The following is a 17,403-nucleotide window of genomic DNA, read 5'->3' on the forward strand; positions in this document are numbered from 1 at the left end:
TCCAATAAAATTGATTCATGTTTGTGGCTGTAATGTGACAAAATGTGGAAAAGTTCAAGGGGGCCGAATACTTTTGCAAGCCACTGTATAACCAAGTGGCTGGTGTAGTATATAGGAATATCTGTAAATGGTAAATGAACTGGTTCTTATGTAGCCGAGCATTCAGAGCACTTTATGCATTTGCATTATTCACCCATTCACACATGAACTTGGATGAACTTGACTAAAACTATTTGCAAACCTTCAAAAGTTTACGTGTGAGTGATTGCAGTCAAACAAAGTTGGACCACAACTGTTTGGAGAAAGGTTGCCTCCCACCAGGTGACCTGTGCACACTCAAACTCTTGGCAACTACTTTTATACAAAAAAAAAAACTCCATACAGTCTCCAGCAACCACTTATTTAATAATCTCAAGGAAGTTCCTGCCCTACTTCTTCTCTAGTGTGACTTATAAGGGATAATAATCACTAGGTGTTACAACGATATAATAGACGAATAAGATTATTTGTGTTTTGCTGCTTCTTTCTTCTTAACGACAGCTTCCTGGTGCTTCCTGCCAGGTTAGCACAAGTTAATGTGAGCTTCAGTAGCTGCACACTCTTGCCTGCATCCTTTCCAGGGAAACAACTATTGTTTGGAACAGCAGAGCAAGAAGTGGTTCTGTAAGGGTTAAGGTGACTAGTGACAAGGAAGTGCAGTGCAAAAAAAAAGAAACATCATCTTCAAAATTAATTAGCCAAATATTTCCCAGATACCACTGCTGAATAAAGCAGACAGTAAAAGTCCAAGTGTTACATTGCTGAAAAATGCAGGTGCTGCACATATCAGAATACACACTAAATCTAATTGCCTGCTCCATCTGCACAGCATACGTTATTATTCTGGAGTGACAAAGCCCATGAATGGTATTGTAGAGCAGCTGTGCTGATAGATGTGTCCATAGATATCACTTTGTTTCTGGCCTTTGTTTCGCCTTCGTCTTTGGTTTTTTACAAAAGAAGAGCTTCAGCATTCTGTGCACATGTGGCCTCAGGTTGTCTTAGTATATCGTGTGCTCTATGAATACATTTTGATCTGTCTTTTTGATAGAGATACATAAAAAAAAGCTTTGTTAATAGTGAGAAAGTGGCAGTTTCAAAATGAGGCCTCATGAACTGTTTGTGCATCTGTGGGATAGAAAAAGATCTGTTGAGATAACAAACAGGATCCATTGCACAGCTGGTGAGCAAGTGTGTTACTTTGTGTTACTCTCTAAGGACTTAACTATATTGGTGTCTAAAACTGAGACATTGCTCAACAGATGACTCTTCCTCTCCCTCCCCTGGGACATGCGGTCATCATATCAGGTCCTTTTTCTTTCTTTCCGTATGTGTGTGTAAGAGCGCTGGTCGATGGGGTCTCGCCCCTTCCTTTCTGAAATGGTTCATTGGACTGTAACGCTAATCCGCTGGGACCCTCTACACCACGATGACCCCCTCCCAACACTCACACACATAGACAAACACACGGGCTCCCTCATCCATCATACTCGGTGGCTGTCTGCGCCTCCGAGAGGTGACCTCATTGGTGACAGCCAGCAGCCAATCGGGGCTCTCGCCTCATCTCTGACATCACTGTAGATGTTTCCATCCTGATAAAACCAATTAGAAGTGAGGAAAAAAAGAAAGTTTACGAAATACACTATATTGTTAGGGCTGAATATAGTAAAACAAATATCACCTTTATTACGGGTTTCATCCCTTCTTTGTTCTTTTAGTTTTACTGTTTCTAAAGCAACAGGGTAATTAAACATTATAAATACGTGCTTGGTGTTTCTCATTCTTCTCTGTATCCACATCACCGTGTTTGTTTTGGGAGCCTGCGCGATCTTCCAAGTGTTTCACCCTTAAGACATCTTACCCCAGCAGCCAATGAGGAGTGCGAGAGACAGATCGAGGATAACAGAGTATATAGAGAACGAGCAAAGGAAGGCTGCGGAGAAGAGGAAAAGTCAATAGGAAAATGCAGTGAAGCATCGTAGACAGCTGGAGTTCATGACTGCAGGCATCATCGTGTTTCAATAAACCACAGAGCAGGTAGAAAGTGGCGGGTGGGTGGATCAGTTCCTTGGAAGATATCAGGAGCAGAAGAGGAAAGTGAGGTTGAAAGAGACTAGGAGACAACAGTGGGGTTGGGATTGAAAGAGAAAATGATGTGTGACTAAGCCACTGGGAAATAAACACGACCTTGGATAAAACAAGTGCATCTAAACCCTTGTGGCTTTAATTATACAGGGCCTAGAGCTAAATCTCAAGAAACAATGGTGATATCTTAAGACTCTGCAGAATCTATAGTTCCAACTCAGACCAAAACTACGAATATTTTCTGTATTTTATGCATTTACACTCGTTACGCCAGGTAAGTTGTGGGGTTTTCTGTATGTTCATTATTCTTAAGCACGATTTCTAAAGAACGCGTTCAGGGATTTTATTCAAATTTAGCACAAACAGTCACATTGACTGGAGTAGAATTTAGTGGTCAAAGGTCAAGGTCATTTGACCACCAAATTGGTCGATGCTACATTGATTGAAGTTTTAGTATTTCCTCTGAAATGACAGATCACCACGTATCTTATTTGGCTTATGTCAGCCTTACCTGCCTTCTCATGCTCTGTGATCACACTGCATGAATCTGTCTCTAAGCTCTTTAGCATTTGCTAATTATACACCTTTTTAGTTTGCGGGCTAACACTTTGCAGTCTTTGCACATTTTTAAAGTTTTAAAATGTTTACATTACGTGTAAAAAGATCACGTTTTAATAAGGATTATTAATAAATTGTAACTTGGTAGTTGATTAAACTTTGCTTTTAGAGTCAACAGTTAATTAATAAAGCTGTGAACATGGTTTGTCCTTGTTTGTCCTTAGTTTGCAGGCTAACACTTTGCAGTCTTTGCACAATTTTAAAGTTTTAAAATGTTGCTATTTTTCATTGCAGTTTAATTGAAAGTGTTTGTGGAAGTTGTTAATTTTCTACTTAATGGATAAATATATTATTTGTGACTAAGTATAGTATGTTGACATATGCATTTTGTGAAGTGTGTCTCTTATCCAGCTTCCTTCTCTTCACCCCTCAACCAATCACAGTAGATGACCGGTTCAGGGAGGAGGGGTTTCTTCCTGTTAAAAGGGAGTTTTTCCTTCCTACTGTTGCCAAGTGCTTGCTCAAAATGGGTCGTTTGATTGTTGGAGTTTTCTTCGGATTTGGGTCTTTGCCTTAAAATATAAAGCACCTTGAGGCATCTGTTGGCGTGAGTTGGTGTTATGTGAATAAAATTGATGGACTGAATTGAATCAAAGTACGTTGAGACAATCTTACTTTAGTTTGGACTATATAACTGAACTGAGTTATAACAACATGACAGTTCCCGGACTGTTATAGCTTTCTAATTCTCATGGAAATGTTTATTGATGGCTCTCCTTTATTCATGATTTTCAGCCACGATTTTTTTTTATCTTGAATGCTGAAATAAACTGTGCTAAAATGATGGCAGACATTAATATCGTCATTATTTACAGCAGTACGTTTGCTGCTGTGGCAGTAAAATGTAGGCAGTGATGTCATTGGTGGTTTTTGTCCTTTAATAAGGACAAATTTCAACTTCTGCTAGTTTTTATCTATATACATCCTCCCATATGTCTACCTGTTAAATCAAATATATTTAAAAACTTGGTTAATGTTCTTCCTAAAATAAGTTTTGCAACTTAAAAAAAAAAAGGTTAAAGTCTGTGGGCCTACAGATGCAGCTGACAGAGACGTAATAGAGATTTCACACTGTTGATATGGAAGAGGAACTCAGATTAATTTCTTTCTGAAGGCTTACCTTCCCACCTTTGATCACAGTATCTGTGTATTTGGCCCCAAGGCTACTGTAAAACACTCCACAGGCCGAAGCACTAGCTTACTGAACAGAGCCAGAGGGCAAGATTTAGCTTTGGATCAGTTTGTGCGTGCGTGTGAGAGAGTGAGTGAGATGATAAATGTGTGTGTATGTGTGTATTTAGTGCATATTCATCTAGATGTAACGCAGCCTGTGTCTCTGTGTGTCTGTATTACCAGTCTGGGAATTAGTTTGGAAAGATATAAGCGCTGTGTACAGCTCCCATGTTGCAGAGCTCCTCCCCTGCCTCGCTCTGCTGGGAACTTGACCTCCTTGACTCTCATCCCCCACTTTAATAAACGAGTGTATGGCTCCCAAGACCTCGTCTCGCCTCCATATCTCCTCCCCTCCTTCCTTTTAACTTCACCTCCCTCACCCTTTCTCATCCAGTGGTTTATCACTGCTCGTCCTCTGCATCACCGTTCTTCTCCGGCTTTTGGTGCAGTAAATTTGGATCTCAACAAGGCATTTCTCTAGTTGTTTTTTTTTAGTACTGATACGCAGTTTTATGAATATTCTAAAAAAAAATAATAACACTTTCTTTAAGTGTTAAATATTTGATATTTTCATTCATGTTTTTTTTAAATCATTATTTATTTTCTTGATCCTTTCAAGTATCCATCAACACTACACTGATGGTCATTGTAATGCTTTTTTAGCCCATTATATTATCATTATTAACATGTACTAATCGTCTAGTAAGTACTTCACATTCCTTTTACAGTGTTCATCTGTTTCTTGTTCTTAGTGTGCAATACGTGTAAAAAGATCTAGTTTAGTAACACTTTTTAATAAGGATTATTAATAAATTGTAACTGGGTAGTTGATTAAACTTTGCTTAATAGTTTTAGAGTCAACAGTTAATTAATAAAGCTTGTCTAATTGGCTTTGTTTAATTAGTTTTATCATTTATTGGGGTGTAACTGTAAAAATTAAACTGTTTATAGAAAAAAAAGTGTAAATGGTTATGAACTAGTTTATCATAGCCCTGATAAGACGCATGTGTAAAAGCTGTTTTAAAGAGCGTACATGGACACAGGTGATTGGTGAGTCCATCAGACTGTGAACATGGTTTGTCCTCGTCCTTACCTGCCTTCTCATGCTCTGTGATCACACTGCATGAATCTGTCTCTAAGCTCTTTAGCATTTGCTAATTATACACCTTTTTAGTTTGCGGGCTAACACTTTGCAGTCTTTGCACATTTTTAAAGTTTTAAAATGTTTACATTACGTGTAAAAAGATCACGTTTTAATAAGGATTATTAATAAATTGTAACTTGGTAGTTGATTAAACTTTGCTTAATAGTTTTAGAGTCAACAGTTAATTAATAAAGCTGTGAACATGGTTTGTCCTTGTCCTTTCATCTTTCACCATTCAGTCAGATTTAGGCAAAATAAGTTGCTTAGGGTTTAGAAAAAGATGCAGGCTGCTTGTGTGAATGAGACTGTTTGACTCTTGCTGCTCCACGTGCATCATGGAACCAACGCCAAAGCAATAATAACAGCAATATTTAGGAATGAGGACTGAATCACTGATCAGTAATGAACTTTAATAACTAAATCATGATATTATTTAGAAATCCTTAGGAACAAGAACCTCTGACACAGTGCGAACCTTTGCCAAGGCAGCTCACTCTCTGGGCAGCATTTACTGTTAAGGGAACAGTTTTGTATTTTGTATATATTCATTTTATTTCCTTTGTTCTTTTCAAACATAGTTACATACAGTAAAAGCACATGGAAAGTGAAGGCTTTTGTTATTTGTCAATTTTAATTGACAACACTGATCATGCACTTTGGGGTCAACTTGAAGGAAAGACTTGTGTTAAATGTAAAAGTGAGGTCAAAGGTCAAATATGACATGATATTTGGATACAAGCTATGACGTGATATTGAGAATCCCCACATGCCGGTATCATTTCTGAAATGTTGCCAATACAACCAAAGGTAATAGAATTTAAACCACAGTTGTAAAGATAAAAGACATCTTATTTGACCGTTTGACCTTATTTGAGGTCAGAGGTCAAATGTGAGATGATATTGACAACACGCACCACACTTGTGAGAATCATAGTTTTTATGTTAAGGCTTTTAGTCAATTTTCAACCAGTAAATCAGTGAGTTGACCTTGAAGACCTCGGTGGACGTAAGCCAAATTTTTAATAGATTAAGATGAGCTCACTCCACACCCCTGCAAGGCTTTATCAGAATTCATTCAAAACTTTTCTGAGTTATTGTGTTTGATAGCACGCATGCAAACTGGGGGAGGTAACAGTTGCACGTTGTATTATCTAAAATTTTAGGTGTATAATTGTCCTCAGAATATATATAGCTGTTGTTGTGTTTTATCAGTGCTGAGTGTCCCAAAGTGACCCATTATTGTAAATCACGTTCGATTTTTCTGTAGTGCTGATGGGAGGATGGATGAAAAATCATCAAACGTGCCTATTTCCTGCACAGCAATCAGCCAACCATTTTTCAGACACGTAGCAGATCGATCTGCAACTTTAGATGAGTGGTGACATGAACATCACTTTCATTTAGTTATTTATTGGGGATAAAAGGACACCAGCGTGGGGTGAAAACGAGGCCAGAAACAATGTAAGAGGCAACAACCACAGTGATGAGCAGTTGGGGTTGCAGTATCGCAGCCTGCACCTGTAACTGTTTGTGCTCTTTGTGCTGCTGTGCTGGTCCACATTAGAGTAGCACATTTGTGTCAGTGTAGAACTGTAGCATGAAACTTTTGTTGCTGGCTGGTAATAAAGTATCACAGTGTCTTACTTGATACATTACACTGGCTAGGATAGGTTGCGTATAATTCCTGAAGTAATTATTTTTATCACGCAAACTACTGATCTGAACTTCGATGCTTGTTAACAGTAAATTGCTGCCGTCTAAAGCTTAATTTACTGATACTTTCCAGTCTGTTTGCAGCACCTATTATAGGCTGTTAGGCCTAGTTTTCTGATCCATTTATGCCTCCAATTTTTGTCTGAAAATTGCATTTGTGATTGGTTTAAATAAAGATTGCCTGATGGATGTACAGTTCAACCGTTTCACAAGCAACACAATCAAAGACTGAGAAACAAAGCAACAAAGGGAGAGAGAGCGCTACAGAGAACCTAAAGATCAAGTGTGAGCGACAGGAAGAAAGAAAAGAGAGGAGAGAAGGAGAGGGATTAGAGGAATCCCCCAGGTAGAGAGATTGTTGTGTCTCATTGTGTAGAACCGCTCCGCTATCTGATGCAGACTCAGCTCTGACACCTGTCACCACTCCTAATGAAACAGCTCCCACAATCCTCTGCTCTCCAATCTTTTGTTCATTCCCGCCCTCCTTTGTGCATGTTTCCCTCTCTTTTTTTTCTTTATTGGTTTGTGGAATTGTGCGTCTTTGTATTCTATATGTAGACCCTATGTGGGGAATGCCTTTGTATGTTTGCTGAGGGATGTGTGTGCGTATCTGTTCCTCAGAGAAATGTTGCGCTGTGCTTTTTAGTCTGACTCTGATGCATCAGCAATAAGGAACAGACCTCAAGAGAGAGAGAAAGAGAGAAAGTGTGTGTGTGTGTGTGTGTGTGTGTGTGTGTTGCTGAAGCAATAGGGACCAGTGAGGGCAGCAGGGAGGCACAGATGTGAAGTGGCATGCATTTGTGTGTGTGGGTATGTGTGTGTTTGTAAAGATTGGAACAGATGCCTGATTGTGGTCCTTATGATGATGACAATGACTCTTGTTTCATCTTGTCCAACCCCAAAATACACTACTTCCCTTTTCTCTTTTTAAGTTTTATTAGATTGGAGCAGGAGTTCATTAGGAGCCAGTCACTATGTATGAATGCTTAAAATTACAACTGTCAGCCTGACTAAATGACAGCCTGCTTTACCGGGCTCCATGGCATCGGCTTGAGCAGTTCTCTGTCTTCTCCCTTTCTGATTTCTTTCCCAATGTTCCCTGTGTGAAGGGGAAAAAAAACCCGTTTGTCCCCGTCTCCTGCAAGGCTTTCAGTAGTATATCCTGTTTGAACCAGCCACACCAAGATGGGGATACTGTGGCCATAAAATGACCACAAATGGTCAGCAGCAATTCATAGTTTACACATGACATCTGAACTACTGGGACACAGCCACCCGGTGGGCAAAAACAGTACTGGAGTCCTTTGCTCTCCAGCCATCATTTGAAGATCTTCAAATTTAACAGATAGTTAAAATGCCAGATAGTTACTGTGCATGATGCACTAATCAACATTTATTTACAGCTGCCAGAAGGCTGTAGAGTATGGCACCAAACTGTGAGCACAATTCTTCGAACCTTGCCTTACAGACCAAATCACACCAGTCCCTGCTTCTCCACAGCATCCCAGGCTGTCAGTGGTGGCTCAGTTATTCTGACATTGGAAAACTACTTGGTCAACTTTACTGTTATCACAAGACAATGTGACAAATTAATGCTACCGGAGCTTATGGCTCTACACTCCAAATGTCCCAGTCAACAAAACTTAACATTTCCGTGTGGTAGTTTGTGTAATCTAGCTACGTAACACTTGCGTTTGCTTTAACGATGAACAATTTCTTGTTCTTTACCTCCCACATGGCGGCGTTATTTACCCATCCAGATCAAATGTATCTGTCATGTAGCCGTGTATGATGAGAAGTTCTCTACAAATACGTAGATGTCACCAAACTGGAGCTTTGGGAAAGACGTCACCAGTTTCAAGGATTTCAATAAAGCTGTCAGGGCAGAATATGACTCACAGTCAACAAAATTCATAGTTTCTCGTCTTGCAGTACTACCAACTGTCCACTATTGGTCATTATGGAGTGATTTTTTGCCCCTTGGGTAGGGAGTCAGTGACATGACTGAAAACTATGGATACCATCCATTAAACAGATAGGCTTTGATGTTTAAGTCATGGTCTCTTGGTACTAAAGGGACCCACAATATGCCCCTTTGCATCCCCCCGACTCTATTATACCAGTACCAGCAACTGAACTATTGATCCAAGGCAGGACGGATCCATGATTTCATGTTATTTACAACAAATTGTCACCCTGCCATCCAAAAATCGTAGTGGAAAATAACAACTGTCTATTGTTAAGTTCAGGTGAAGTTTCCTGTTCTTACCTGATACATGTGGCACCTGGTGGTGTTCCCTTGCTGTAGCCCACCTGCTTTAAGGTCAGATGTGCTGTGTGTTCAGAGACACTCTTCTACATACCTTGGTTGCAACAAGTGGTTCTTTGAGTCACTGTTACCTTTCTTTTTGTTCAAGTCTCATTTGGACTCGAGGATTTTTTTGCCGAGAGAACTGCTGCTAGATATTGCTATATTTTCGGTTCATTCTCTGTAAACCCTAGAGATGGTTGCACAGGTAAATCCCAGTTTTTGAAATACTCAGACCAGCCAACAACCAAAGTCATTTAAATCACCTTTAAATCGCCTTTCTTCCTCATTCTGCCAATCAGCAGGTAGTCTTGACCATGTCTCCATGCCTAAATGTTGCTGCCATGTGATAGGCTGATAAGATATCTCCAAGAAGTAGTTGAATAAGTGTACCTAATATTGTGGCCAGTCAGTGTAAATTATCTTCAGTAAGAACATGTAGCAGACACAGATAATAGAGGTTTGTGCTTAAAATGGCTACTTGTTGTAGTTTGAGAAAGATGTATATGATAACAACCTTGAGTTTACCGGGTGACATTTTTCTTTACGTAAATATTTAGATGATAGAGTGTGCAAAAAGCCCTAACACCATCTGAAAGGAGCACCATAGTCATCACAATCTCCTAGTTCAGTTGTGATGAGTGGGGAACTTAGTTGTAAAAACCGTTGGAAATGTTGACATGTGTTTGTGTGACTAACCTTTAGAGCCAGTCTAAAAGAACTGCAGTTTTTGGCACTTCTGTGGTGGCTTCATTTTTCAGTCACTGGAGATGACTTTGATTAGAAAGTAATTTACAGTACGGGAGAAAAACCAAAACAATTAGCTCCAGCCTGCTAAAAGCTCAGCGCATTTGAATGTAAACACACTTTCTTGCTGTGCGTGACGTTCCCAATAGCACCTAGTCATTTCATTCACTGCAAAATAAATTTTACGGCAGCTTTAAGAGCGTTATTAACGACACAACATAATGCCTTTCAGAGTTACACTGGGAAGCAGTACAGCAGGTCATAATTACTTTATGCTTTCCTCGTTTCTTGTCATCTTCTTTTCTGCATCGTGCAGCTTTCTTGTTCGCTTCTGAGTGTTTTATCCGCTCTTTGGACTCAGGCCATAGAATTTTGAACTACATGTGCGATGAATGCGCTGTAGATTCACTCAGCATAAGCCCGTATGGAGTTGGCGCGAGTCACCTCTGGCTTTGAGTGTGCGCCATATTTTTGTGAAGGGAGCTGAAGAGTCTCTTGGTGCCATTATGTCCAAATTTCTCTCCTCTTTCAGCATCCTCTCTGCCGTTCCCAGGCCAATCTGCAAGTCATTACTGGTGTTCCATTAGACAGTGCCCCAGCACAGAGCAAACTCATACCGAGATTACTCTACAGACATTGAGGCTGCCAGTGTGCTTTCACTTCGACTATTCATCCCCGGTTTAAAATAGCATGCAGCTCCCACTGATTTATCAGCGCACATATAAACGTTTGCCATCCTAATAGAAAAATTATAGCTCGCTCGATGGTGCTTAAACTGGAATAAAATTTCATTTAGACATTGTAGTTGGGTTTTTGGATGGCCTTATTATTGTTTACCCCGATCGCCAGATGAATACCGAACACATTAGAAGGTACAAGTACTTTAAATGTAATTACAGACTTTATGATTTTGCAAAAGCACTTTTTTTAGCCTTTCACACTGCACACAGTGTCTTAACAAGTCAGAGCTTTTTCAGCATGTTAGAACAGTATATTATAGTTGAATCACTTTAGCGTTTTTAACAAGCTGCTTTCATCGGGAAGGAAAGTGTCCTAGTGATGGAACACGTGGCTTAGAAGCAAATGAAGTGGCACCGGTCCTCAAATTTGGATATGATGACATAACTGGATCTCATTTAAACTCAAACTGATAAAAACTAATTGAAATACATACATACAGCCTCACAGTCATGTCCCCTCTGTAATCTGTTAGACCTTTGTGTGTTTTACAGTGCAGCATGGTGGAATTAGTAATGTCCGTGTTCCTGGGAGACGCTGCCTCCGGCTCTCAATTTTGTCCACGCAGAAAGAATTAGAATATCCTTTGGTGGATTCTTTTTCCGGCAAAAACACATGCCTAATATCCATAAAAGCCTCATTAATATGGGGAAGGGGGTTGGTTCCAAAATGGTACTCTTTATGACAAGTAACTGCTACGTTCAATATTCCGTGTTTCATAAATGGTGTGGTGGTGGTGGTGGTGGTGGGAGGAGTTGGATCCTCAGGAGTGTTGGTAATTTGTAAGCGGAGATTTTAGGCTGGTGAATTTTCAGTGAGAACAAAGGAGGCCGCGCTGCATGTGGAATCCTGTCTAATGGGGTTGGGTGCTCTTAGGGAGAAAAAGAAAAGGTTTCATAATTACGGTCATCAGGGAGTTGTGACAGATCCTGATGCCATTTCTAATTCATAGTTTTGATTGCAATAAAGAGTAATTTTCCATATCGTGGATCATGTTCAGTATGTCGTTTTTGGGGAGTTTTTTGCCATTACTTAACAGCTTTTTTTTCTCTGGATCTGTGCAGCAGCAAGGTGTTTCGCCCAGATCTGCAATTTAACTAAAATGTTCTGTCACATTCTCTGCTTATTATTGTCTTTGTAACTCCTTTTTTCCTCACCTCCAGGAGTGCCCTCAGATCCTGCCCTCCACCCAGATCTACATCCCTGCTGGAGTTATGAGGCCGATCACCCTGCTGGCTCAGAACCTGCCCCAGCCTCAGTCTGGACAGAGAAATTACGAGTGCATCTTTCACATCCAGGGCAACACGCACAGCGTCCCGGCTCTGAGGTTTAACAGCACGAGCATACAGTGTCAGAAGACCACGGTAAGCATTGAAGCACACGCACATTCGCATGTGGGGAGGCAAAGTTTCCCAACACTCATTTCTGAACAGCCGTGCTGCTGTAAACCAGCGATGTGGGGCAGGAAGACTGGCAGTAATAGACTGGTAGAGCAGAGAGCTGAACTGAGGCATATGGCCACAGGGACTGACTGTCGCAAAAACCACTCTCTCTTCATTCCCACTCCTCACTCCAGCCTCTTAGCCTTCAGTCAAACTGTCAGCACTAAAAGGGGAGCGACCGCTCCGGCGCTTTTAATTTCCCGGGCTCCAATCAGGGCAGGAGGCAGAGGGGAGGCGTTTTTAACGACACCAATTATGACTTAACTTAACGAGACATATGATTAACATGCAAAGCGCGCGCCGCGGCACTCACTCACTCACGCTGATAGGTCCAATAGCGAGTCCTCTCAGTTAAAAAGGCAGCAGGAGCGGCCGTGTGGCGCTGGCAGCTTTGCGGGGCTGCCTTTTTTTTTGCCTGTCACACACTTGTCAGCGGCTGCGGGTCATTTGCCGACTTCTGCATCACCACTGGGCTCGAAACGAAGACGCTGATTTGCGGTCGCTTGCTGTTTTTGAACTATACAGCATCGCCCACTTTCTCTCCACAAAAGGAAGAGATTGAGCTTCAGTGCTGTGATCCTGGAAATCGGTCTGCCTCTGATGTTGGATGGTGACACAAAAAATAGTTCTGGGGTATAGTATTGAAGTTGATTTGCAGATCGTAATGATGCCTCCTACAGTTCTTTTGTGCTGTGGAAAGGTAATTTGCGCTTATATAGTCACTTGTGTCTCTATAATTGCTTCATGCAAGTGAGGTTCTTTTAGATTTGGCTTTTTGAGTCGTTATTACTGGTTTCTGGCAGATTTGTCCTCGGTGACCCGATAGTTGAAAGCCTATTGAATAGAGCATGAGCAAAAATACTAATTGCTGTGTGTCTGCTTGAATATTTAAATGACCTGGTCAATGTCACAAGCTTTCTTTTGGATTCAAATTCATTTCGAAATTACTTTTACATTTCTTGGAATGAGTTGAGACTTCAATTGTTGACATTATAAGACATTTATATCTAAAAATGTGTTATATGTATAATGGTGATTATTTTTACTTTTCATGTTCAGCTAAATAATAAATATTACCCCACAAAATTCTGTCATCAATATATTAATGAAAAATAAAAAGTAAAATTATTTATTTTTACAGCAGTAATTTGTTTTCAGAGGATTAATGATACAAGATTCAACATCGAGCTAGGGTAGCTAAGCCAGACATTTGGTTGGTATCAAAATCTGCATTTGTAACTCCATCATTTAAAAAAAAAAAATTCCCAACACCAACAACTGAAATGCATCACAAACCAGGACAGAGCTTTCACTGTGCTTTACAGATGCCTATAGATGCTCACTGTTGTACCTCTGTCCTGAACTCCTCCGTTTATTTCTGGATTCACTACCACTTGCCACTCATTTTCAGTTCAGTTCTGTGATTAAAGAAAACAAAAGAAAGAAACTGAAGAAAATGAAAGAAAAAGCAGGCAGTGTCCAAAGAAAACCTTCAAAGGACCTTCAGAGAATCTGGAGAACTATTGATCAAAACATCTTTAAAATTTACACAAAAAAGTCCGGCTCCAAGGAAGGAAAGGAAATGAGGCGTGGCTCAAGACTTTTACACAGCACCAAATACATTTTACATTACCTTTTTTATTGAACATAATATTTCTATCAAATGCAGTGGATACAGATTGTTTACAGCCTGTTTCATGGTTATTAAATGTAAGTATTTAGCATATATAAACATGTAATTTAGGCCTTGTAGTTAATATATTTTCAAACGTTTAAGTATTCTCACATAACAATTATGACTTTTGATGTTTGAGTTTATCTGCTGTCACCATGAAATTACTTGGCTGGTTAGTGTGTAACATGCTGTTGCTAAACAGGTTTGCCTTATTAGTATCTTTAAATTTGTTTCCCTGTTATCACCGTGTGTTACTGGCCATTTGTCCATAAATTTCAGTCTAATATTACCTTTACCTAATGTCCCGAGCTATTACTTGGTTAGTACTTGGGTAATTGCCTGGTACACACTTCAACTTTTGACCCCACTATTTTCACATTTTTAGCTCTAATAAACATCGCTGCTCTTTGTTGTTCAAATAGGATGGATATCTGTTATGGTTTTTCTGTTCACTCTGTGTTCTGAAAGCCTCCCACACCTCTGAAACCAGCACTTACTCCGGGAAATAGCAGTTTGCATCCCTAGTGTTTGATAGACTCGGATACATTCATTACTACACCACTACTGCTGCTGCTGAGAGTTGCTGATTCTGGAGGACAGAGACCTTTCCTCAGCAAAACTATGATTCACTGGCAAAACCACATGGATATACACACACACGCGCGCAAACATACACACAAGTAACGCTTATCCACATGCATTTATTTTTTCACTCCTCGGTGCACTTTAATGTGTTGTAAAAATCTCAATGTTATCTCTGGAAGAGTCAGGAAGCATAGTAAAATACAGGTCTCAACACAACTTTGCAGCTGTTGATGAAGCTAGACATAGGAGGCCGAAATGTGTGTGTGTGTGTGTGTGTGTGTGTGCGCGCCTAGTGAGGAATCCTCCGTTTCTCCACCTCCCCCCCGCCTCTCAGCTCGTCAGGTGGGACTGTGATAGGATCCAATTAAGGGAGCTGTAGATAAAATGATGATGAATTGCAGTGGTGCGGTAGACTGACGGACACAAACATACGCACACACTCAAACACACATGCGCCGGCCCGGCAAATGGAAAAAGAAGGAAGCAAAAAGACAAAGAATGAGGGAGCCAAAGAGGAGGTGAGGGAATTAGGGGGAGACAATGACGATGCAACAAAGAGTTTGATGGAGGAAGTGAAAAGAGGGGAGCGAGAAGAATAAAGAGAGACAGAGGACTAAGCTCAGCACGCAGACTAAAGGGAAACAAACAAATGAGGGAGAAACAGATGGAGACAGGATGTATTTGGAATATAAAAGATGTGCATGTTTGAGAAAGTAATTCTGAAAGAAAAGGAAATCATGAGGCGTGAAAAAGTGAAACTGCTGAGAGTAACTAGAACACCAGAAGGTGGAAGGACATTTGGGACAATAGGGATTGGTTACAAACTTGTTCAGCCATGCAGGGCTGGTTTTCAGACATATCTATTCAGCTCAACAGTACTGTACTCACACAGCTGTGTTAACTGTTTAAGGAGCTGTGGCAGTTTAAACGTCGCAAACTTGCTTTGACAAAATAAGTCATTGCAAAACTGGTATGGCAAACTATATATAGTCTCAGTAAAATATCTGCATGCTTACACTCTTAGATATAGATATAAAGGACAGCCTTCAGTCTTCCTGATCCTTTTGTTCTTCAGTTGCCCGCTGGGTTTTCTCCAGCTTCCTCCTACAGTCCAAAGACATGCATGTTAGGTTAGTTATTGATTTGAAGTTGACTGTAGCTCCCGATTTAAGATACAGAGAGCTCTGAGTTGTTTTTAGCTTTACAAAATCCAGTCTATTCCCATGTGAGTGTAGATTGAATTGATCAGTTGTTCTACGATGATATTCACATTTACAAACTGCAATTACAATTGCAAAGCAAAAGCAGTGCCAATACCCTCTGTTAGTGTTACAATGGCAGTACCAGCATGGCAATCACTGATTTTTCTTAGTCGCAAAGAAGTTGCTGTCCTGTTTTTCTTGTGTGACTGAGGAGTTTCAGGGTACTGCACCAGTGGCAAGCCATCTCATTACTAAAGGTACAGCTGATTAATGCACAGGGGCTGAACCAAAACAGAAGCGTTCCCCAGCATAGAACTAAAACAACATGCTGAAAGACAGTAAAAAGGCTCAGCTAAAGTGCACATAACTGGGGAGATCTGTGGCTTTCCTTCACAACACATAAAGTCATTTGATATATTTTAATAATGAAATATGTCGTGGTACAACATTCATGAAATTTATAACTTTTAAACACACAGGTGTTGTCTTTGTTCCAGGTTTAAATGTGTGTGGGGTTTGCTTTACTGTGATTGCATAGAAAAAAATGAGAATGGAAACATAAATAGAGAGAATCACCAAACAGAAGATCTATCTGTGATTGAGAACCTGCACTCCGGCTAGCATTGTCTCCAGTATTCTCTGTAGGGATTTTGTGTATATGTATCACAGCTGGCTGTGACTGGGGTAGTAGAGGGTAATAAATCACAGAGAAAATTAGCCAGCAGTAGATGTACACTCATCCATTCAATCTTACTGTCTCTTTGTGCATTATTTAGCCCCTCACCAAACACTGAAACATTGAACTTGCATACTCAAATACATGAGGGACCTGCAGTATGCGTTGGTGCACACTGAAATATTCACAGGAAAACACATGGTGGCGTGCACATTCGCACACAGGTGCAATGCATGCAGGCTGCGAGGATACCTACTGGTTTGTTCATGGGCAAACACACACACACCCACGCATGCACACACAGAGCCTCCCCAGGGGTTTGCAAGCCTAACGTGAAGCAGACATATGGAGATTCTCCACATGATCCTCTTCCTAATCATGTGGAGCAGACAGAGACTGTAGCATCAGCAACAACCAGCAACCTGCTTTACATGATTTATTACACTGACACACATAGGCTATCAAATGTTGTGTGTGTATAGCTGTGTGTATTATCTTCCTGCTATAAGTATATGCATCTGGCACAGTTCTGAGCAGCACAGTAAATTTTGGGAGGATGACAGACTGTGTTCAACTTGAATGTTCACGGTCCACAAATTGGGCTAGCCGTAAGAGAGGGGGAGACTTTTCCTAACTTTCCCAAACCTGTTATAGAGTGCACAGCTAATACCTTTGCAGTGCAATGTAGTGTAATGATTTCGTCCTGCAGTGGTTTATCGTAAAAATATTTTTGAAATGCAACTAATTTGCTAAGCTAATCACATTTTGGAAAAGTAATGGGTGTGTCCTTCATTCACAGAGGACTGTAAGGAGTGGCAGAGTAGGTGTTTTAGTAGTAGTGATACTGCAGTATGGAAATAAACTGTTTCAACCTAAAAACTTGCGCTGAATATCTCACACAGGTAAAATAGTAAAATATGCTTAAATCAAAAATAAAAGTCCTATATGAGAAAAATTGTCTCGTGATTGCTAATACCATTATATCACTCCATATTACCGTAGTACTTATTGCTTTATATACAGTAGTCAATTTTTCGACAAGTAGTGCCTGGTCTAATCAATAACAATACATGCTATGTTTTAAGTAAGAATATACATGCATATATGTATATGGAATATAATAAAATATTTTTAAAAACTACCTCCTATTTAAAACTGATAAGTATAAAGCACTCCAAAATAAAGCATTTGTATGTAATTAACTTACTGCTTACTTAGTTTGTTCATTTTTGCAGATTATATATTGTTATTTAGATCT

At 40.1% G+C, this 17,403-nt stretch overlaps 1 protein-coding gene across 1 annotated transcript in view; it reads left to right on the plus strand.

Moving 5' to 3' along the window:
- The window catches only part of LOC102194653 (plexin-A1-like), a 166,597-nt gene that overhangs the window by 52,408 nt on the left and 96,786 nt on the right, over window positions 1-17,403 (plus strand). Inside the window, exon 8 of the mRNA XM_005742072.1 lies at window positions 11,729-11,929. Within this exon, the coding sequence (XP_005742129.1) occupies window positions 11,729-11,929 (201 nt within the window). The remainder of the gene's footprint in view (window positions 1-11,728; window positions 11,930-17,403) is intronic.

Source organism: Pundamilia nyererei, unplaced genomic scaffold, assembly GCF_000239375.1.
Source record: "Pundamilia nyererei isolate P.nyererei 1_Seehausen unplaced genomic scaffold, PunNye1.0 scaffold00116, whole genome shotgun sequence".
NCBI lineage: Eukaryota > Metazoa > Chordata > Actinopteri > Cichliformes > Cichlidae > Pundamilia > Pundamilia nyererei.